General features: G+C 41.1%; 2 protein-coding genes across 2 annotated transcripts; both read left to right on the forward strand.

The window, feature by feature from the left end:
• The first annotated feature begins 480 nt into the window (after positions 1–480).
• On the forward strand, positions 481–1,566 carry LOC114628268 (putative vomeronasal receptor-like protein 4). Its single transcript, XM_028776238.1, has one exon. The coding sequence runs from the start codon at positions 481–483 to the stop codon at positions 1,564–1,566; it is 1,086 nt and encodes a 361-aa protein (XP_028632071.1).
• Positions 1,567–18,019: 16,453 nt separating this feature from the next.
• On the forward strand, positions 18,020–20,773 carry LOC114628323 (putative vomeronasal receptor-like protein 4). Its single transcript, XM_028776290.1, has 2 exons — positions 18,020–18,028; positions 19,868–20,773. The coding sequence occupies exon 2, from the start codon at positions 19,871–19,873 to the stop codon at positions 20,771–20,773; it is 903 nt and encodes a 300-aa protein (XP_028632123.1). The 5' UTR covers positions 18,020–18,028; positions 19,868–19,870.
• Positions 20,774–22,532: the final 1,759 nt, after the last annotated feature.

A 22,532-nucleotide genomic window follows, 5' to 3' on the forward strand; every position in this document is an offset into this window, starting at 1 on the left:
CAGGAAATGGTCAGGAAAAGTACTTCAAAAAGGGGGTAGCTTACTTTTCATATGATTTCACAAATAAAATGATATGGAACAAAAAATAACCATACCCTTCTAAGGGGATGAGCTATGTATTATTATACCTAATTATTTATTATTTATTATTAAAGTAAATTCAGAATTGCAGACAGGGAATAGCCACATATACTTACCTGGAAAGCAACGCTGTTTGGGTATGTATTACAGTGATTTAGAGAAACTACTAATTTTTTTTTGTTAGCTCAATGCATAGTTGAGAGATGAGTGTGTACAGGATGGCAAAGAGGATCTGAGATGGGAAGCATCTAATGTTCGATATCATGACTTAGAAACTGTAGGATGCTGTCCTTTGGGAATTCTCATTAGAAAATGTTTAGAGATGTAGGATATAAAGAACTATCTTCTGTGAAGACAACAGCGTGGTGCTGATGTCCAACTTTCAACATCATCATCCTCATGTCTGTAGAAGAAAGAACAGAAGGTCCAAGAACAAAATCAGAAAACTTTAAGCAAAGAACTCTGCATTTACATAGTATACTGTTCATTTCACTAAATAAGACAAAAAACTCACAGGCATCAACTTCATATTTACTTCCTTATGTTTCTGAAAAGGTTTTCCTAGTTCTGAGTATGAAGATCATTTGGAGTGACTTCATCGAGAGAATAATTTTTCTTTCACTTATTGGACTTGGAGTTTTAGGAAACAACATCTTATTTGTGAGACATTTGTATGCAGTCATCATCATGGGTCCTGAGAACAAAATTATAGACATGATTCTCATCCACTTGGCTTTTGTAAACACAATCATTATTTATTGCATAGGGGTCAGAAACATTGCTACAATTTTTTACATCAGAAACTTTCTAGGTGATATTGGTTGTAAAACTATAGTTTATCTAGAAAGGGTTGCTCGTGGCCTCTCCATCTGTACCACCTGTCTCCTCAGCGTGGTCCAGGCTGTCACCATCAGTCCCAGGACCACCCTTTGGAGAAAGCTCAAACCACAGGCAGCATGGCATGTTCTTACCTTTCTCCTCCTATTTTGGATCTTTAATTCCCTGATAAGCTCCAACTTGCTGCACTATATCACAGCAGGCAGTAACATGAACAGGTCTGTAGTTGGGATGTTTACTGGGTATTGCTATATGCTACCATCCAGACACACAGTTAAGTGGCTGTTCCTCTCTCTCATGGCTCTTCGTGATGTCATTTTCCAGGGTTTGATGGGTTGGAGCAGTGGGTCCATGGTTCTCCATCTGTACAAACATCATGTCCGTGTCCTCTACCTTCACAACTCCAGGTCTGCAAACAATTCTAGGCCAGAAATACGAGCTACCCAGAGGGTTCTAACTCTAATGACATGTTTCCTTTTCTTTTATTTGGCAGATTTCATTTTCTCCTTATACACAGGTTCCACAGTGACACGTGACTCCACAATACTAAATATTAAAGCATTTTTAGTACTTAGCTATGCTGGTCTCAGCCCCTTTGTCCTGATCATCAGAGATGTCTGTGTTGCTAAGCCCTGCTGTGTCCCCTGAGCAATAAGAAATTCCTTTTTTCAACCAGTTCTTTGTGAACAAAAGTTATAAATACTGTAATTGCTGTGCTATTGCATCATAGCATTATGTGCTATGTGCTACATTAATATGTGATACATTATGTGCTAATTTATCATAGAATTAAATTGGTTAAGATAATAAATGATTGGCTTGGTTTTTGTTTTGTATCTTTATTTGCTTGTTTTTTGTTTTGTTTTTGTTTGGGTTGTTGTTGTTGTTGTTGTTTTTCAGACAACTTGTCTTAGATCATTGAAGACTGGTTCAGGCACTAGGAAGTGGGCCGTGATGTTCTCTATCCAACCATTCCATATGCCATGATCCAGCCTGGACACAGGATCAGGGTTCTCAGCTGGAAACAGGGATATCTGGAAGGTGTGTAAGGAAAACAGAGGCAACATTTTTGGGTACAAACTGAAAGGCCATCTAGAGGTTTGAGGTTGTGCTCCTTGATTGCAGTCTCTGCTTGTTCGCTAAGAACTCTCCCAAGAACTCTCTGGCTAGAGGTTGCAACCCCTGTCCCCTCTGACTAACCAATCTGTTATTGTCACTCAAAAGAGGAAGTAGAGAGAGATTGCATAATCATTACCAGATGTATCAAATTCAAAAGAATAACCACATCTCACAAAGAATTAAGAATTGTGATTGTTCCTCAAAGTTTCAAGTTTCTCCCTTTTCCCAGTCCTATGGTCAAAATAAAAATTACAAATTTATTACTTAAACTTTAATTTAAAGTTGTTATACTTCAGAGCTCAAAGCTCCAAGGACAACAACATCCCATTTCCTATGAAGTTCTATTGATACATGATGTGGGCAAAACTGTTAGAAAGTGGTTAGAAAGACTCAGGTTAATCCTTAACTCAGCAATTCACAAGCTTCTGCTTCTGCACATTGCACACAATGACTCTCATAAGAGTCCAAGTATTTTCATTTAGTTTTATTAGCATGTGATTTTATGTCTTCTTTCAGGGGTCTAATTTTACTTGCTTATCCAAAGGAGACCAGGAACCACTCTCAAATGTTGTGCAAAACTCATTTCATAATTTCAATAGATTTTTTCTTTATGAATTAAAGTATCCCACGTTTGTGTTCCCTTATTCCATTTTTCCCTTATCCCATGACTGTGTCTCTCATACTAATGATTTTCATAGTTCCAGTAAATTCCTTAATTTCTGGTAATGAACGTTGTATGAATTTAGCAGTATGTGTCTGTTCCATTTTCTAATTTATTTCTAGACATAATCTTTTCCAAACTTTCTTTGCAAGTGAAACATTAATCTGAAACTACTATTGTGCAGTTACTACATTGTTCTAAAAAATGAGAGCACCTCCTGGGTTGCTAAGTTAATTTTCCAGAACTGCTTTTAGAGCATGCACTTGGACCATTAGGAGTGTGCTGTGCTGTCCCCCTATTATTATTTTTATTATTTTTTAAGAAATTTTTTATTATTGTTTAAGAATTATTAAAAAAAGGAACATCTAGTATCACAGAATTCACCAGAGCAGAAGGAGAAAAATAGGAAAAGCAGATATAATAGAATAATTATGCACATCAAGGCCAACTGAAGAACTGTCATGTACAAATGAAATCTATACAGCTGTAGTCCATGGCTGAGGTCAGGCGAAATGGAAACAACTTTTCTCCAAACAAGCTGCCTGTAGGCTTCTGATATGTCACCATCCATGCCTGCTTTGGGCAGTTCCTTATTCCTGATAGAGGGTTCCCTGGAGGGTTGTGTCTCCTGTTTCTCAGGGTCCCAGACACCACCTATGTGATGGTATACTGTCCCAGCACCCACCATCCTTATCACGAAGTTTAGCTTGTTCCATCCTGCATATGGAAGCGCAGGAGGGCACACAGTCACCTAGAATTAGAAGCTTAGTTTTCCGCGTGCTAGAGTTTTAGCCTTGTAAGGACCCACAAACCTTTCCTCTCTTTTTGTTCCTTCTACTGCTCTTCCAAATCACTGACTCCTCTACTTATTTACGAAGCACTTACTGTGTCCCAGGGGCTGTTCTAACCCAATGAGCAGGAAAACAAGTGAAGAAGAAGGATGTCAGATAAAGCATCCTTTATCTGAAGGGTGCTTGCAGGAAGTAGAAAGGACCAGGGCAGAAGCTAATTCACTGCCCCTAGTAAATGCTTGGCATGGCAGGATCCAATATCTAAAGAACAGGTAAGACTAAACCCTGTAAGGCAATTTCAAACACATTCAAGACATTGATGTGTGCAAAATAAATAAGAAATCATGAGGGAGATTTCACTTTCAGAGATTGACATCCTGGTTTGGAAAACAAGCCCCAGTTGAGAGTGACAGTTCCTGAGCTCAGTGCTGTGTGAAAAGCTCAGGAACACTGAACTACAGAAGCTGGCTCCCACTTATATTTACACATTAGAGTGTACACAGACATGTGGCATTTCAAGGTGATTGTACCCCCTGAATACCAGCCACGCTTGGGCTCCATCCTCCCACTGCTGCTCAGGTGCATGGGGTTCAGCTGCTGATGTAAAGACTGCCATACTGACAGCACAGAAAGGAGCTGCTTGCTGAAGCCCATGCAGTGCAGCCTTGTCCAGGGACAAGACTTCGCAGGTTCTAAAACTCCACATCCTCCAGCCCAGGAAGACAAGAAGGATCTAGAAAGTTCCCTGAGCTTTCGTCCTCCAAGCATGCTGCAGGCTTCCCAGGGAGGCTCCTATATGTGCCTTGTGTGATGTTCACCAAAGTTCTTCATCATCTAACTGCAGCTCCTACCTGAGAAGTGGAAACAATCTCAACAGTCACTGAAAGACTACCAAGCAGAACCTGGCAGGGGAGCCAAGGAGTCTCTCTCTCTCTCTCTCTCTCTCTCTCTCTCTCTCTCTCTCTCTCTCTTTCTCTCTCTCCCCTCTCTCCCCTCTTTCTCCTCTCTCTCCTTCCCTGTCTTCTGCCTGGCAAGAGATGAAATTTTCCTAAGGAATGCATTCAACAGTCATGGTTGTGGATTTCTCAAATAGTGATATCTCTTTGCTAAATTTTAATAATGTCCAACTAGGTTAAACCCACCTTGGTGAGCAGGGCTGTCTCTGTAAAGACCTCCTGAGTGTTCACACAGGGTATCCAGTCGTTCTCATGAGTGGACAGTGGACAACAATGAGAGCTCTGTGCCTCACCTGGTGTTCCTATCCAGAGCTGTTTATTGTCTGTAGTTTTCTTGCATGATCAAAATTAAAATATTACATAATAAATTTTATTTGTATGTAGTTTTGATAAGCACTATGAAATCCCATGGATAAGCTGTAACTGAGAGGTACTAAAATAGGCTAAAGCAACAACATTTTACTCACCTCTCCAGATGAGGTGTGGACATGAAGAGGTTAAATGTGAGCATCAGATGAAGGAAGTGTTATAATCAATATGTGTGGGAAGGATAGCAATCCTTGCTAGTGGAGCTGTAGAAATGGTTTAGCAGTTAAGAATCCTTGTTGCTCTTGCAGAGGATTGTCCATCAGTACGCACGTGATGGTTAACAACCTCCTAGAACTCTAGTTTCAGAGGTTTTCACACCTTTTCTAGCCTCAATGTGCACCAGGCACCCATATGATGCATACACACGCAGAGAGAGAGAGAGAGAGAGAGAGAGAGAGAGAGAGAGAGAGAGAGAGAAAGAGAGAGAGAGAGACTTTGGTAAATTGGTTAGTTGGTTGATTGGTTGGTTTTTTTGTACTATGAATGCCAGTCCTTAGGGAGAAGGATTTCAGGTCAGCTCAAATTCAAATTTTCCAAATCTTGTGTCTCAAATGCATGGTAGTTTTAGCAATTGGAACTTAATTTCAATGTATGGAAGGCAACTAAGTGCAACAGTAATAGCCTATGATAATTTTGAAGACTCTTGGACATCCATAGCCAACAACTCCAAAGGAGATTTTTCATGCTTGACACTGGAGTTTTTGCCAGATAGACTATGGCTCTTGAGAGAACATTATCTCCTCAAGTGGCATATGCTACCTATTAGTTAATATGATTCCTTGTGTGTGGTGGTTTGTAAAAATGATCCCCATAGGCCCATAGGGAGTGGGAGTATTTGGTGTGGTCTTATTGGAGGAAGTGGTCAATGAGGGCAGGCTTTGAGGTCTTAGATGCTCAAACTACACTCAGTGTGCCAATCACTTCCTCTAGTCTGAGAATCTAGATGTAAAACTCTGAGCTACCTCTCCACAACCATGTCTGTCTGCATGCTCCCATGTTTCCCACCCTGATGATAATGGACTAAACCTCCAAACTGTAAGCCAATTCCTTTATGAAGGTTGCCATGGCCATGGTATCTCTTCACAGCATTAGAAGCCCTAATTTAGACACTGTGGATTTTCAAACCTTCTTAGTGTTACTTATTCATCCTCACCCTTCTTGTCATCTGCACTGACCTCACTCCCTCCAAAATTACACCTCCATTTTCCCATTCAGATAACATGAATCCTGCTATCCTTCTCAAATGGCCCTCCCCCACTCCCCAACACATGCCCACAGCCCCTTTTTTTTCTTTCCCTGAATCTGCAGTTATTCTAGGTTATGGTTTCACATCTGAAAATTTGGAGCTTGAAACCACATTTGGACACTAGAAATCATAGGAACACATGAAAGACCACAAACGCCCAAAATAATGTAGAGTAAAAGAAAAATTCTGGGGGTATCACAGTATACATCTTCTGATTATAACATAAAGATATGGTAAAATAAGAGAGTGAAGTAGAGGATGAACATACAAGCACCCACATCCACAGCCATCTGATTCTTTAGAAGTGTGAGCCCGATGCTTTGAGGAACAGAGTCCCCTTGACAAATACTTCTGGAAAAATTAGAAATCAACGTGTAAAGAATGTATTAGAGACTACTTCTGATCTTGAGTAAATGGCAGTTCAAAATGAATCACAGACCTTCATGTGAAACCCCAAATTCTAAGGATAGACATGTATGGAAAACACTTCCAGATGTAGACATGGATAAACGAGTTCTGCACAAAACAGCACTGTACCAAATCACAAGGGCCTTAGCTCAGGTTTCTATACCTCCTTCCTAAAATCTACCTAAAACCAAAATATAAAAATATATATGAAAAAGAAATGTCAAACTTACATTAAAGCAGTACAGTAAAGATTATAGCCAGGCAGTGGTGGCACACGCCTTTAATCCCAGCACTTGGGAGGCAGAGGCAGGTGGTTTTCTGAGTCCGAGAGTTCGAGGCTAGCCTGATCTACAGAGTGAGTTCCAGGACAGCCAGGGCTACACAGAGAAACCCTGTCTCGAAAAAACAAATATATATATAATTACGTTTAGAATAACTTTGAGTCAAAGGAAATAATTGTGGAGGGTGGAGATGAAACTGCATATTAGAGACTAAGCTTTTACAGAATGCTTCCTTTTCCTTGAAATGGTGACAACTTTGGAAATTGACATTTCGCTGATATTTTATGGTGGACAAGACATAAACATTGACAAGCAAATATCACTGACTAGAAGAACTCATCCAGAGCTTGTCTACTCCTCAGCCATTGTAGGGAGTGAACCTGAAATGTCATTGATTCACTTGCATATGTCAGTTTCCCTCAGAAGCACAATGTTGGTCTCTCTTTGGAAGATCATAGAACTAGGAAGGGTGAACCCAAGGACCTTCCCTCCTTACCTAAAATGGAAAGATGTGTACCTGGGGACAGAATCCTGGTCCTCAGCAGTCTTGAGTATCTGCCTCTGTGTTCAGGGTCTGCTCTCATCACAGCTCCAGGGTGGCCTTTACATGAGGCCATCTCAGTGCTTCATCCAGTGTTAGGAGCCGCGTCCGCCATCGGAAGATGGCGCCAGTTTCTTGCTTCCTGGTTCTTCTTGCGAGCCTTGCTTGAATGTGCACCTGCGCAAGGCGCGAAAATCAGTATGCTAATTTGGCGACATCATAAGAGCCAATGAGTGTGCGGCACATCTCCTAAAGCGCTATATAAGCCACTAGCTTTTGGGGCTTGGGGTCCCTCGCCACACTACCATCTAAGAGAGCTGTAACACTAAAAGAGCTGTAATAAAAATGCTGCCAGAAGAATCCTGAAGCGTGGCGTTCTTCTTTTCGGCGAGGCGGCGCCCCGCAACTGGTGCCGGAAAACCCGGGAACGAAGCCGAACGTCTCGGAGTTTTATCCAGTTTCGAGGGACCCTGTTGGCTCAACAGAGGATTCAGAACTGGCTGTGCGAGAGGTCTAGACGCTTTTCTGCAAGGTATGGTGGATCCTGTCTATTTTGCTATTGCTATCCCCGTTTGGGCCGTGGTAGTTCTTGTGCTCTGCTTCTGTCTTAACTACCATACACAAGGGAAGGAGTGTACTTGCCCTCCGTGTATTCAGGAGCTGTAAGTCACAGGTAGATAACTGTGCAAGTTTGTTCCCTCTAGCAGTATGGGTAACCACCAAATGAAGCCGCTTCTCGCAGCAATGCAGGCGTTGTTACGTGAGCGTGGTTTAAAGGTTCCCGAGAAAGTGTTGTGTAATTTTCTGCGAGATGTGGATAGAGTAGCTCCATGGTTTGTATCCACGGGGTCCTTGTCAAAGGGCTCCTGGGGCAAGCTCGGCGGAGATTTGATTAATGAAAAGGAGAAGGGAAAGTTAAGACCAGGCACATGGCCGCTGTACAAAATGGTTAGAGCCTGTATAGAGGATGCAAAATGCCAAGATAAGGTGAGAGAGGGGCAAAGAGCTTTAGCAGAACACCAGGATAGCCTATCAGAAGCAGAAAAGGAAGAGAGCGCTAAGAATGGAACGAAGAGAAAGGAAAAGAAAAAAGAAGAAATTAAAAAAGAAGTAGCTACAAAAGTGGAACAGAAAGGGCCTAAGAAAAAGTTGTACCCAGTGTTAACTGAGTTTCGAAATCTAAGAATTAACGACTCCGCCTCTGAGGAGACGTCCTCGGAGGATGAAGAAGATACGGAGGATACCGACACCTCATCCTCTGATAGTGTGTTAGATCTTGAGGAACAGGCAGAGTTAGATAGAGAAGCAGCTCGTTATGAGTCTGAAAGATACGGGCTGGATTCGCCTTATGCACCGGGGTATGCCCCATCTGCCCTACCATTGGAGGAAGTAGTTAGAGTTAAAAAGAAAAAACCAAAAGAGAGACAGGAAAGACTGCCGTCCAATTCTCTTATTACAGCTAAGGAGAGAAAAAAGATAAGAGTAGCCTTTCCTGTATGGGAAGATGCTAACCAAACTAGGCAACATTCACAGCTAGATTTAAAACAATTAAAAGCGCTAGCCGAATCAGTACAGACTTATGGAATCAATGCCTCTTTTACTCAGGCATTAATAGAAAGACTTGTGGTCAGTGCCATGACACCAGATGACTGGTATAATACTGTTAAGGCTTGCCTGACTATGGGACAGTATCTAGATTGGAAATCTATTTTTCAAGAACTCTGTGCTTCACAGGCAAGACAAAATTTAGCTCAGGGGCATCCACAATGGAACTTTGATATGCTTACAGGACAGGGACAATGGGCTATCAATCAAACGGCCTACCCTGTAGAAGTATATGAGCAAATTAATAAGGCAGCTGTAAAAGCATGGAAAAGCCTACCTAACAAAGGACAGGTTTCAGGAAACTTGACAAAAATTATCCAAGGGAACACTGAGCCATTCTCAGACTATGTGGCTAGGATGATGGAGGCGGCAGGAAGGATTTTTGAAGATCCTGAGACGGCCATGCCTCTCATAGAACAACTAATTTTTGAACAGTGTACTAGAGAATGCAGAAATGCTATTACACCTTGGAAAGGAAAAGGACTAAATGCATGGATGAAGGCTTGTAGAGAAATAGGAGGACCTCTATCTAATGCTGGATTGGCAGCTGCTGTTTTAGCGGCTCAGAGGACCTCTAATGTTAAATGTTTCAGGTGTGGAAAGCTGGGACACATACAAAGACAATGTAGAGCACCTGGCACTACTAATAACAATCGTCCAAAGGTGCCTGGAATGTGTCCTAGGTGTAATAAAGGAAAACATTGGGCAAATGAGTGTAGATCAGTTAAAGACGACAGAGGACGTGTAATTTCCCCTCTGCCAAAAAACGGGCAACGGGGCCCACGCCCTGAGGGCCCACAAATGTATGGGGCGATAGAGAACCTACAGAACAACCCTCAACAACATCAAAGGATAAGACAATCAGGAGAGCCACGTCAGGCTCGGCAGGACTGGATCTCTGTGCTACCGCCAGAGCAGTACTAACACCTACCATGGGGTGTCAGCCTATACCTTCTGATTTTTCAGGACCCTTACCTGAGAATACAGTAGGACTAGTGCTAGGAAGATCGTCTACGACTCTGAGAGGATTAACTGTTCACCCCGGAGTCATAGATCAAGATTATGAGGGACAAATAAAAATCATGTGCTCATCACCAAGGGGAATTAGCTCTATAGCTCCTGGGTGATAGAATTGCACAGCTATTGGTCCTCCCTAGTTTACATTCATTCTTTCCTAGTAAAGGTTTAACTAGGGGCATGAAGGGATTTGGCTCCTCTGGAAGACAGAATGTATTTATTTCATTAGATTTAGATAAACGCCCCACCTTAGAGTTGAAAATTCAAGGAAGGCTTTTCACAGGCCTCCTAGACACAGGAGCAGATACTACCATTATCTCTACCAATTGGTGGCCAAAAAACTGGCCTGTTAATAGCTCTTCACAAACCTTACAAGGTCTTGGATATGAGTCTGCTCCTGATGTCAGTGCAAGAGTATTGCATTGGGAGGATTCCGAAGGCAGACGAGGGACAGTTGTTCCTTATGTCTTGCCACTTCCAGTTAATTTATGGGGAAGAGATATCCTTAAACAATTGGAATTTAGGCTCACTAATGATTATTCTACACAGAGTCAAAAAATGATGAAAGGAATGGGGTGTGTCCCTGGAAAAGGATTGGGGAAGGCCTTACAAGGCAGGACCAGCCCTGTTTCTATTACAGAAAAACAAGACAGGAAAGGGCTGGGTTTTTCCTAGGGGCCATTGAGGATGCATTGCCTATACCTTGGTTGTCAGAGGAACCTGTATGGGTTCCTCAATGGCCGTTAACCTCTGAAAAACTAGCAGCTGCAAAAGCTCTAGTTAAAGAGCAACTAAAACTAGGACATCTGGAGAGTTCTCAGTCACCATGGAATACACCTATATTTGTGATTAAGAAAAAATCAGGTAAATGGAGGTTATTACATGATCTTAGAGCTATTAATAATCAGATGCAATTATTAGGATCAATTCAAAAGGGTCTGCCACTGCTGACAGCCTTGCCTAGACATTGGGAGATTATAATATTAGATATTAAAGATTGTTTTTTCTCTATACCTTTACATCCTAAGGACAAAATTAGATTTGCTTTCACTCTCCCAAGTATTAATCATGAGGAACCAGACCACCGATATCAATGGAGGGTCCTGCCACAAGGCATGGCCAATAGTCCCACTATGTGTCAAATATATGTCTCTTCTGCTATTGAACCAGTTAGAAAACAGTTTCCTAAGGTTAGAATTTGTCATTTTATGGATGATATACTCTTGTGTACTAATAACAAAGAAGTTTTACACCAAGCGTTCTCTCTGTTAGTTTCTACCTTAAAACAGAAAGGACTATCTATAGCGCCTGAAAAGGTTCAGGAAGGAGAGATAGGAAATTTCTTGGGAGCGATAATTACTCCTGAGTATATTAAACCACAGAAGGTTACTATTAGAAGAGATAAATTAAAAACGTTAAATGATTTCCAAAAGTTACTAGGGGATATCAATTGGATTCGTCCCTATTTGAAATTAACTACAACTGAACTTCAACCCTTATTTAAAATACTTGAGGGAGATTCTAACATTACTTCATTGAGAACTTTGACCCCTGAATCGTCTAAAGTATTGGATAAAATAGAGATGGCCATACAACATGCTCAACTAGATAGACTTAACCCCGAATTATCTTTCCAGTTATGTATTCTTCCCTCTCCTCAACAACCAACTGCAGTACTGTGGCAAGAGGGACCCTTGCTATGGATTCACCCACATAGCTCTCCTGGAAAGACTTTAGGCCATTATCCTACCTTAGTTGCAGAATTGGCTTTAAAGGGACTTCAACTGTCCGTGATGCATTTTGGACAATATCCTAATACAATTGTATGTCCTTATACTATGTATCAAATTCAAGTTTTATGTGCATCTCAAGATGCTTGGGCAATTTTAAAATGCTCATTCCCTGCAAATATTGATAATCATTATCCTAAACATCCCTTGTTACAATTTACTCTTTCTAACTCATTTATATTTCCCAAAGTTACTAAGACACATCCTATTCATCAAGCATTGGATATTTATACCGATGGTTCTAAGACAGGCATTGGTTGTTATGTGGTTAATAATGTCCCTACTCGAATTCAGTTTGATTATACATCTCCCCAATTAGTAGAATGTGCTATTGTAGCGATAGTGTTGCAAAGATTTTCAGAGCCTATAAACATAATTTCAGATTCGCATTATGTTGTAGGAGCTGTTAAACAATTAGAAGTGGCTGATTTTATCCACCCTAAAAGCATGGTTGCTGAGATATTTAAAGATATTCAACACCATATTCGCAATAGGTGTCACCCATTTTTTATTCAACACATGAGAGCACATTCATTGCTTCCTGGGCCTATGTCTCAGGCTAATGCTATTGCTGATAAAGCCACTAAAAACCTATATTGGGTAAGCTCGCCATTAGAAGGTGCAGTTGAATTCCATAAACTCTATCATGTACCAGCTAATACCCTAAGATTAAAGTTTCATTTAACTCGTGCAGAAGCGCGAGATATTGTTCTGAAATGTACCTCCTGTGCAGAATTCAGACCCTCTCCATCTATAGGGGTCAATCCCAGAGGTCTGCAACCTCTTCATATCTGGCAAATGGATGTTACACATTGCAATGCCTTTGGAAAACAAAAATTTATTCATGTATCTGTGGATACATGCTCTGGCATCATTCATGCCACCCCCCTTGCGGGAGAAAAAGTGTCACATGTTATTACTCATTGTCTTGAAGCCTGGGCTGCTTGGGGCAAGCCCCTTCAGCTGAAGACTGATAATGCACCAGCTTATAAATCTAAAACTTTTCAACAGTTTTGTCTGAGGCTTGGTGTCCGTCATATAACTGGCTTGCCATATAATCCTCAGGCACAAGGGATTGTGGAACGTGCCAATGGCACATTGAAAACTTATTTACAAAAACAAAAGGGAGGAATAGGCCCCAACATGGGACCTAAGACATCTATCTCCCTAGCCCTATTTACCTTAAATTTTTTAAATCTGGATTCTGATGGACAATCTGCTGCTGACAGACATGTGGCTCCAAGTCCTCAAAAAGAATATGTTAAATGGAAAGATATCTTAACTAACCAATGGAAGGGCCCGGATCCAGTTTTAGTGAGATCCCGGGGAGCTATCTGTGTTTTCCCACAGGATCAAGAAAATCCAATCTGGATACCAAGCAGACTGACCAGAACTGTGAAAGAGGACTCACCAACCCCTGAAGAAAATGCTAAAGATCCTGCTGATGATCTGCCTGCTTGAGAGAGTGATAAGTATACCATTGTGGGCTGTGGTAAGATCATGGCCAGTTCCCATCCCAGTACATTCCCACTCTAAAGTACTGCCAATGTTTACATCATTGAGCTGTCAGCGGGAGGCACCATGTGCCATACCTTTAAACAAAGAGATTGTCAAGTATAATGCATCAAAATTTAGATTAAATGATACCTTGTGTTTCACCATAACAAACAGGGCAGAGACCCCATGCATTGTACTTCGCAATGCTACATTGGGACACTGGATTGATCCACTTGGAGATTCCCAAATAGGCACTGGTGTCCTGCTTGAGGTACTCAATAACATAGTGGCAGGACAATCTGAGGCCAGTGGAGATACATCTAATAAAAAACAGTCCCCTGTGAATATCACTACATTATTGCTAAAAAGTAAGGTAACCATACTTGAACGATCATATTGGCAAACCAATAATGCCACTAATGTCAGAGTGTGGCCATGGTGCCCTCCAGATCAGTCATTTCCACCAGTGTTTACGCACTGCCAATCTAAAAGGATGCCTAAGGTAGAAGTATCTCGAGGCTTCACCTTATCGCCACCTCTAAAAAGGATGGCTATGACAGGAAATAAAACAGGGAAGGTAAACGAATGGCCATTTTATCAATGGGTGTTGACAAATTTAGCGGGGGCTGCTACCAGTTTATCAGCCTTTGCAACTCTAGGTGAGTCACAACATGACATTTGGAATGTATCAGCAACCAGAACTGATACTACACCAGTGACATTGAATGATATTAAATATAATAACTTGTTGGCAAATTATTCAGCCAAAAGGGCAGCAGTTTGTGTTTCGGCTCCCTTCTTTTTTATTTTAGCAGAATTTAAAAATAAAAGCAGCATATTAGATTGTGCGAATGTCACCTGCCATTTGACAGAATGCTGGAATGGGTCCGCATCTTTAGCACTGCTGGTGCGGGTTCCAACCTTTGTCCCTATACCGGTGGATGCCGATCCCGATAAATTTCCAATAATCTCTTTAATTAGAGAAAAGAGAGATTTTGGCATCACGGCAGCCATTGTGACGGCCGTTGCAATGTCGGCTGCTGCAGCGGTGACTGCGGGTATTGCCCTAGCCAATCAAGTTCAAGCAGCAGAAACAATAAATAATATAGTGAATGCCTCGGCAGATGCTATGGTAAAACAGCATAAAATGAATAGCCATTTGATTTCTGGGATACTGCTTGCTAATCAGCGAATAGATCTATTACAAAGCAAAATGGAAGAAATTGCTGATATTCTTCAAGTAAGCTGTGTAGTCATACTAAACACATGTGTATCACACCCTTGAAATATAACAATGAGACTTTTACAGAAAGTACTAAATTATCTAATTTTTTACAAGGAAATTGGTCACAACAGGCTGAGGAGCTACAAGAAGAACTCCTGCTCACGATTGCTGTTTTGAATGGGACCAGAATAAACCCGATTGATGTTGAAGACTTCACTTCCTGGCTCACGTCCGCTTTCTCCGTTTTTAAGGAGTGGGTGGGGGTAGGAATGTTTGGCTGTATGATCTTTGGGGGAGTGCTGATCACACTCTGGTTGCTCTGCAAATTTAAAAAACAACATCGTAGAGATAAAGTACTTATCACTCAAGCACTGCTTGCCTTAGAGCAGGGAACATCCCCTCAAGCTTGGTTGAATATGCTTAAACAATGAGACACTATCATTCAATGGGATACCCTGAGGGCTCGTGTTCCCATTGCACCAGGAATCCTGAGTGGTAGTCCTCCACACTTCCCAGGGCTCGGGTTCCCATTGCACGGGAGATAAGTGTGGAGGGTCTCACAACTGTTTAACTGCCTTGAACGCCTTACTGCTAGAACAGTGGGCTTGATCAGCGAAATAACAGTTGGAAAATTGTTGCAGCAATTTAATAAAAAAGGGGCAGATGTTAGGAGCCGCGTCCGCCATCGGAAGATGGCGCCGGTTTCCTGCTTCCTGGTTCTTCTTGCGAGCCTTGCTTGAATGTGCGCCTGCGCAAGGCGCGAAAATCAGTATGCTAATTTGGCGACATCATAAGAGCCAATGAGTGTGCAGCACATCTCCTAAAGCGCTATATAAGCCACTAGCTTTTGGGGCTTGGGGTCCCTCGCCACACTACCATCTAAGAGAGCTGTAACACTAAAAGAGCTGTAATAAAAATGCTGCCAGAAGAATCCTGAAGCGTGGCGTTCTCCTTTTCGGCGAGGCGGCGCCCCGCAATCCAGAAACGTTATCAATGTTTCTTAGAGAACTTACTCTTCTCCAGCTTCTGTTGTGTCCTGCTTTATGATGCTGACTGCATCATTGCAGCAACCTGATTGTGGTAACTTTCTTGTCTCCGATGGGTCACCTTATGATTGTTTTATTGGATTGCTTCATCTCATGTGGATTGGATTTTAAACCACAATAGTCATTATCTCAATCCACCCTGAGAATATCCATAGTGTCATACATATACTATACATGAAAATAATGTGATATTTGAAATGCAGAACAAAAAAAAATGTGTTTTTCAAATGATCAGTGACCTCAAAGAAGATTCAGGAAGCAGAATGAAGGAAAGATCAATTCAGAATGTAGACCAGAAAGTTAACAGGGGAGATTAAACATTCAACAAGAAAACATTAAGACGTTGAAGAAAAAATGAAACAAATAGAAATATTAGAAATGGGGGGAAATGAGTCAACTAAAAAGCTGTGAGGAAATATTGAAAAAAAAAGACTGAATCCAGTGCTTTCCCCTTGAGTCTCCTCTGCTGTCTAACAGCAAGTGAGAACTGAAGACCCCTTTTCCAAAGCTGGTGTTAGAGACCCAGAACTGATGTGTGGTCCATAGAGTGAATTACAAGTATGGCTACTCTAACTGATCTGGGCAACAACTTGACAATCTGGTCAAGAGAGAGAAACATTTGACAGCGAACATCAAAAAGTGCTAGCTACAAACAAAAGGAGAAATGAAGAACTCAAGCAGGAGATGTATTGACCCCCTCTACATAAAGTTCACACTGAGAACAAGAAACAGACACAACCCCAACAAGAAGCAGACACAACCCCTAAAAATTCCCATTGCTGCTCTGACCTGGACACCACACCTAGTAAGACCAGCCACTAACTTTGGCCTTTGAGTATCTTTTACTCTACATGTCCCTGGGCTCTCTATGTTTGTTTGTTTGTTTGTTTGTTGTTAGACATTTATTTTTATTATATGAAATCAACTTATGTGTGTTTTTTCTGCATATATGTATGTGTACCATGTGTGCTTGATGCTCATGGAGATGATATGAAGGAATTGGATGCCCTGTAATTGAACACGTATGTTTTTGAGCCACCATATTTGAAGCACATGATTCATCAAACATGGATCCTCTGCAGGAGCAACAATTACTCATGACCACTGAGCCATCTCTCCAGCAATAATGTCATTGAACTTTGAAGTTTTCAGAAAGCCAATGTTTTAGCTTCAGAGAAGATTCCCCCAGTTCATTTCCTCAGAGGGAAAAGTCCCAGGAACCAGGAAACTCAGGTGCTGCAGTTAGAAGCAGAAAGTTTCTGGCTCAGCAAAGGACAGGGCACCAGGGAGAGCACAGACCTGACATCTAGGATGGGGATATACAGATGTAGTCTGTTCCCTGGAGAAGCCAAACTTCTGCTGGTGACATCCTGTCAACAGTGAAAGTTCTTTTGAGTCCAGGGTTCACGGATTATAAATAGGGCCTGGCTATGCTGTAAGGACATACCCAACTTGAGCCCTGCATAGACTCTGAAGGTGAGTATCCTGGTCATGTCACAGTGGACTGAAGCTGCCTTTCACATTGACAGAGATGCTGTGAGGTAGGGATGGTCAAAAGGAGTGCTGGTAAAGAGGATCTGGGGTCCTCTAACGTGACAAGATCCAGGAAGAAATCAGTCTCACCTGCCATCCAGAATTGTTTCCATGTTCATGAGGGAGCTGAGTGTAGCTGCGTGTGGTGCACTGAGCCACAGATGCTCATTACAGCTCAGGCAGGTACAGATACATGGGTTGAAATTTCAGCTTGAGTGTAGGGAAGCTTTTCCTCTCTGCAGTTTCTCCAGTTTGTGTGTTTGTCCTCACAGGAGTGAGAGGTTCTACTCAACAGTATCTTATATCTGGTGTCCTTCAGCTCTCTTCAGACGAATAGGGGACTTTGCCCTTCTTTGCTATGGTTTTATTGTTTCTGAATTTTCTCTCTCCTGGTTTAGAACATAACACAGTGTGCAGTTACAGATAATTATTCGAGAAACTGACATGACACAAAATCCTAGAACAATGGCTATTAGAGCATGTTAACACTGGGCAGACACTGTCCTAAGCACTATGTGCCTCTGATCCACTGACTCCTCACAATACATCTGCATGGTACAAAGTACCTTCCCTACATTAGTGAGTCTTAAGAGGGCCAAGTAAGATGTTCAAAGCCCAGTATACAGCAATTAGGAAAGACAGCATTTAACAGACAGAATAACTGGTTGCAAAACTTGAGCTTGTCAATTTTACAATTCTCTAGTTTACTGATTTCTCTCTCTTGTATCTGGACCTTGTATTCTCCTCCTAATGTCCATGACTAACTTCTGAAAGAATATGTTGACTTGATAATTTTCATACCAATTGTTCTTGTTATTTCTTACCTATTAGAGGAGTGAGGGTGAAGAAAACTTTTATATATACATATATATGTACATATACATATCTATGCATAGATATTCATAAATATATAATTATATATGTTTATATACATATATGTATATAAATATTTCTTTCCATTTGTCCTGGAATAGACATGTGTGCATGTGTGTGTGTGTGTGTGTGTGTGTCTCATTTTAAATCTTGCTATTGGCATGTCAGAGATCACATAGGTACAGCTAGAATGTATCAAATTATTAGCAGATAAATACAGAGAGATAGAAAATGAAGCATTGTTGGTTAAGTTACTTCAAAGATAGCCCATGCTTTTTAGTAAAATTTTTGAAAGCTAACAACATTACAAAAGGGAGGAAGTGTTAAATACCAACTATGCCATGCAAAGAGAATTGTCTTCTACAGGATGCTGAGCTTTATTAATCATCAGGAAAGAGCCCAACTCAAATGTGTCTGCAAATTGCTTTGTCAATCCATATCTGTGATTAAAATGCAGTTTTAAACCAAGTTTCTTTGACCAACCTATAATCTTTTAAACAGGCACTATGCTAATACTTACATAAAACATACAAACCAGTGTCTCTGAGGCCTGTTCACTGCCCAGTAAAGGAAGGGAGAAGATACATAGGCAACATAGCCTCCTGAGGGCAAGTAAAACTTAAGTGATAAAGTTCTAAGCAGGTGCTATAAGGCATGGGGGATGAACAAGTATTAGCCCTGGATAATATAGCACATATTCCTGTGAAAATGTAAGCACCAATATCAACTTGTCTTTGGGAGAGCTACAAAGTAATTCAAAACTGATTTTGATGTGGATAAGATGTCAAATTGTGGAGGACAAATAGAAAGTAAGGTTGTGTGAAGTTCTGTGTGTTTTGTGAGGGGTGATACAAACGGAATAAGTTTCAGCTTCAAAGGCTCGTTTTTTACTGTAATAAACAATGTTGAAAGAAAGAAAGAAAGAAAGAAAGAAAGAAAGAAAGAAAGAAAGAAAGAAAGAAAAGGGGGAGAAAGGGAGGGAGGGAGGGAGGGAGGGAGGGAGGGAGGGAGGGAAAGAAAGAAAGAAAGAAAGAAAGAAAGAAAGAAAGAAAGAAAGAAAGAAGGAAGGAAAGAAAGAGAGAAAGAGAAACTACCATACCATTCATAAAGTGATTACACTCTAGGGTGAGATATTGGGGAGGTCTGTCAGGCTGAGGGATTTCTGACTAAAACCATCACTAGACTAAACCATCTTAAGACAATCAGGAAGATAAGCCTTTAAGACTCTACAAGAACAGTTTTGCTGGAGTTTTGTTGGGGGAAATGATCCCAGAAGAAAGGGTAAAAACAGGATTAATAGAAATCAAAAGGAAATCACTTTCACTATAACTCCACTCATGAATATTGGGAACACAATTTTTACCACAGTTAGTCCCACTTTTGAGGCCATTAATTTAGATTTTCATACCTTGACTAAGTCATTAACCTGTGTATAATTTATGGTCAAGGGGCCTGGGAAGAAGAGATACCATATCATCTTACCTGAGAATTTGATCCACTTGACCAAGGGCAGCTTTCTGAGGAGCTGCAAGCTTTTTTTTAGTTCAACAACATTTAAGTGATGGTTACATATGGGGCAGTTAAGAAGATTAGGATGAAGTCCAGCATAATCCAGTAGCCTGAGCTCACACTGGGTATGATGAAGGAAGAGGAAGGAACCCACCAGGCCAATGTTCAGGACTGTGTTGGTTTGAAAATGCCAAACTGATGCTATGAATTTAGCCTTTGTCTGGGAATAGCATGGTTATGTGAACTTGAGAGATGAAGGATCATTGTGAAAGACAGGAAACTATCAGGCTTATGCCCTGATTGTAGCCATCATCACTTCCATGGAGATGGAAAACAAACCAACCAGAAAAACAAAGACTGTGATCTGGCATCCTCAAGGAAAGAAGCACATGCATTTACATCACTGACACCATTATTTTCATCAGAATAAACAGAACATCTTACATGTCTGAGATTTATCCTAGTGTTATACATAAAGTCAGAAGATGAATTGGAATAATATTATCCACACAATAATCTTTCTTTCTCTTATTGGACCTGGAATTCTGGGAAATACCCTAATATTTTTGAAAAATCTATACATGCCTACCTTGAGGACTGAGAAAAAGCCTCTTGACCTTATTCTCATCCATTTGGCATTTTCCAATATGATCATTATTTGTACAACAGGGATCAGAGATATAGCCACAGTGTTCTATTTCAGAAACTTCCTAGGAGATATTGGCTGTAAAGTTGTAGTTTATTTGGCAAGGATGGCACGGGGCCTTTCCATCTGCACCACCTGTCTCCTTAGTGTGGTCCAGGCTATCACTATCAGTTCCAGCACCACGCTTTGGACAAAGCTCAAACCACAAACAGCATGCCAAGTTCTTCCCTTTCTCCTTGTCTTTTGGATTGTTAATATTCTCGTAAGTTCCAACTTGCTCTCCTACATCAAAGCAGGCAGTGCCTTGAACAGGTCTGTAGCTTCAACATTCATTGGTCACTGCTATATGCTCCAATCAAGACACATCATCAAGTGGCTTTTCCTCTCTCTCATGACTCTTCGTGATGTCATCTTTCAGAGTCTCATGGGCTGGAGCAGTGGGTCCATGGCTCTCCATCTGTATAAGCACCACAAGCGTGTCCTCTACCTTTACAGCTCCAGATATGCAAACAACTCCCCTCCTGAAATCAGAGCTACATGGAGTGTTCTCATTCTTATGACCTGTTTTCTGTTCTTCTATTGGGTAGATTTTATTCTCTCATTCTACACAGGATTTTCTGTGACACATGATTCTAGTTCACTAAATATTAAAACATTTTTAGAACTTGGTTATGCTAGTTTCAGCCCCTATGTTCTGATCAGCAGAGATGTTCGTGTTCCTAATGTCTTGCATGCCTACTAAGAAGTACATATATATATATTCTACATCTAATCTCTATGAGCTAAAGGTATATGCATTATAAATTGATTTTCCATAGTGAATTTTAGATGTGGCAACATAATATTTGCTGTGCAGCATAGGTTGAACTGGCAGTCTGTATGCGACACAAGCTGGTCTTGACGTAACTTTGCACTCCAAATGCTGGGATTACAGCATTCCTTACCAAACTGTCATTTGCCTTAATATTCTATTTATTGCTATTAAATATTAAATATTATGGTAGTAGATTTTCTTTTCTAAAGCACTCTGGTACTGCACAATCTTAAGACCTATTGAGGGTTTCTATGGAGATGAAAGTAGATTTTTACCATCTTCCTATTCCATCATCTCTGTCATGTGATTTATCCCTTTGTTTGTACCTGGGAAATGCTGAAGGTAAAGCTTCTGTCAGAAATTACTATTGCATTTTTTTCCAAAGACAGAGCATGAAAAAAAATAGGTGGAATCTTAGTTAGTGTTTTACTGCTGTGAACAGACACCAAGACCAAGGCAAGACTTATAAATGACAACAGTTAATTATGGCTGGCTTATAGGTTCAGAGGTTCAGTACATTATCCTCAAAGCAGGAACATGGCAGCATCCAGGCAGGTGTGCAGGCAGAGCTGAGAGTTCTGTCTTCATTTGAAGGCTGTTAGTGGAAGACTGACTTCCAGACAGCTAGGGTAAGGGACTTAAGTCCATATCCACAGTGACACACCTATTCTAACAAGGCCACACCTCCTAAGAGTGTCACTCCCTGGGTGAAACATATACAAATCATCACATTCCACTCCCTGACCCCTAAAGGCTTGTTCAAACACATGAGTCTATGAAGGCCATACCTAAACATAGCATAATAAAAATGTAAAAAAAAAAACATTTAGTTCAACTTCCAAAGTGCCCATAGTCTATAGCAGTCTCAATAATATTAAAAGTCCAAAGTCTCTCCTGAGATCCATCCAATCACTGAATTGTAATCCCTGCATCAAAACAGGCAACCATCTGGGCAAACTCCAAACTCTGTATTTCCATGTCTAATGTCAAAGCAGTTTTCAGATCTACAACTCCTTTTTCATCTTTGTTGACTGCAACAAACTTTTTTCTGGTTCCACTCCCTGTTAGCAGCTTTCCTCAGCAGATATCTCATGGCTCTGGCATCTCAAAGAACATCTTGGAGTCTCCAAGGCAACTTTGATGTTATTCTTGTTTCAATGTCTGCTATCCATATATGATTTTCTGGGTTCCTCTAAATGGCTGGCATCACTTCTCTGCCTTCTGTAAAACTCTAAGCTCAGGCTGATCCACTCTACTGCCACTGCTGTTCTTGGTGATCATCCAACAGTTCCGGCAACTCCAATGCACTGGGATCTTCTGATGCAACTAGGCTTCACTAATAGCCTCTCATAGATCCTCTTTATGGTGCCAAGCCTCAACTCCTTTGCATGACTCCTTCATTTTGGGGCCATCAACTGCAGCTAGAACTGCACTTTTCACCAGTGGCCTTCCATGGCCTCTCACAGTGCCAAGCCTCGGCTATTTTCCATGCCGCCTTCAAAACTTGTACCTCCTGGGTGATTCTTACACATTACCAAGTACAGCTGCTGCAGGAGGTACAATCTTGGCTATCTCTTATTTGTGCCCTCAGAAAACACTTCCCAGGAGATTTCACCTCAGTGATGCTGGTCTCTTTTTAATCACAGCTAATTTCTTGGCTCCAGCTAACCAGCATCAATTGTCACAG

This window comes from Grammomys surdaster, unplaced genomic scaffold, assembly GCF_004785775.1.
Source record: "Grammomys surdaster isolate TR1022 unplaced genomic scaffold, NIH_TR_1.0 267, whole genome shotgun sequence".
Classification (NCBI taxonomy): Eukaryota; Metazoa; Chordata; class Mammalia; order Rodentia; family Muridae; genus Grammomys; species Grammomys surdaster.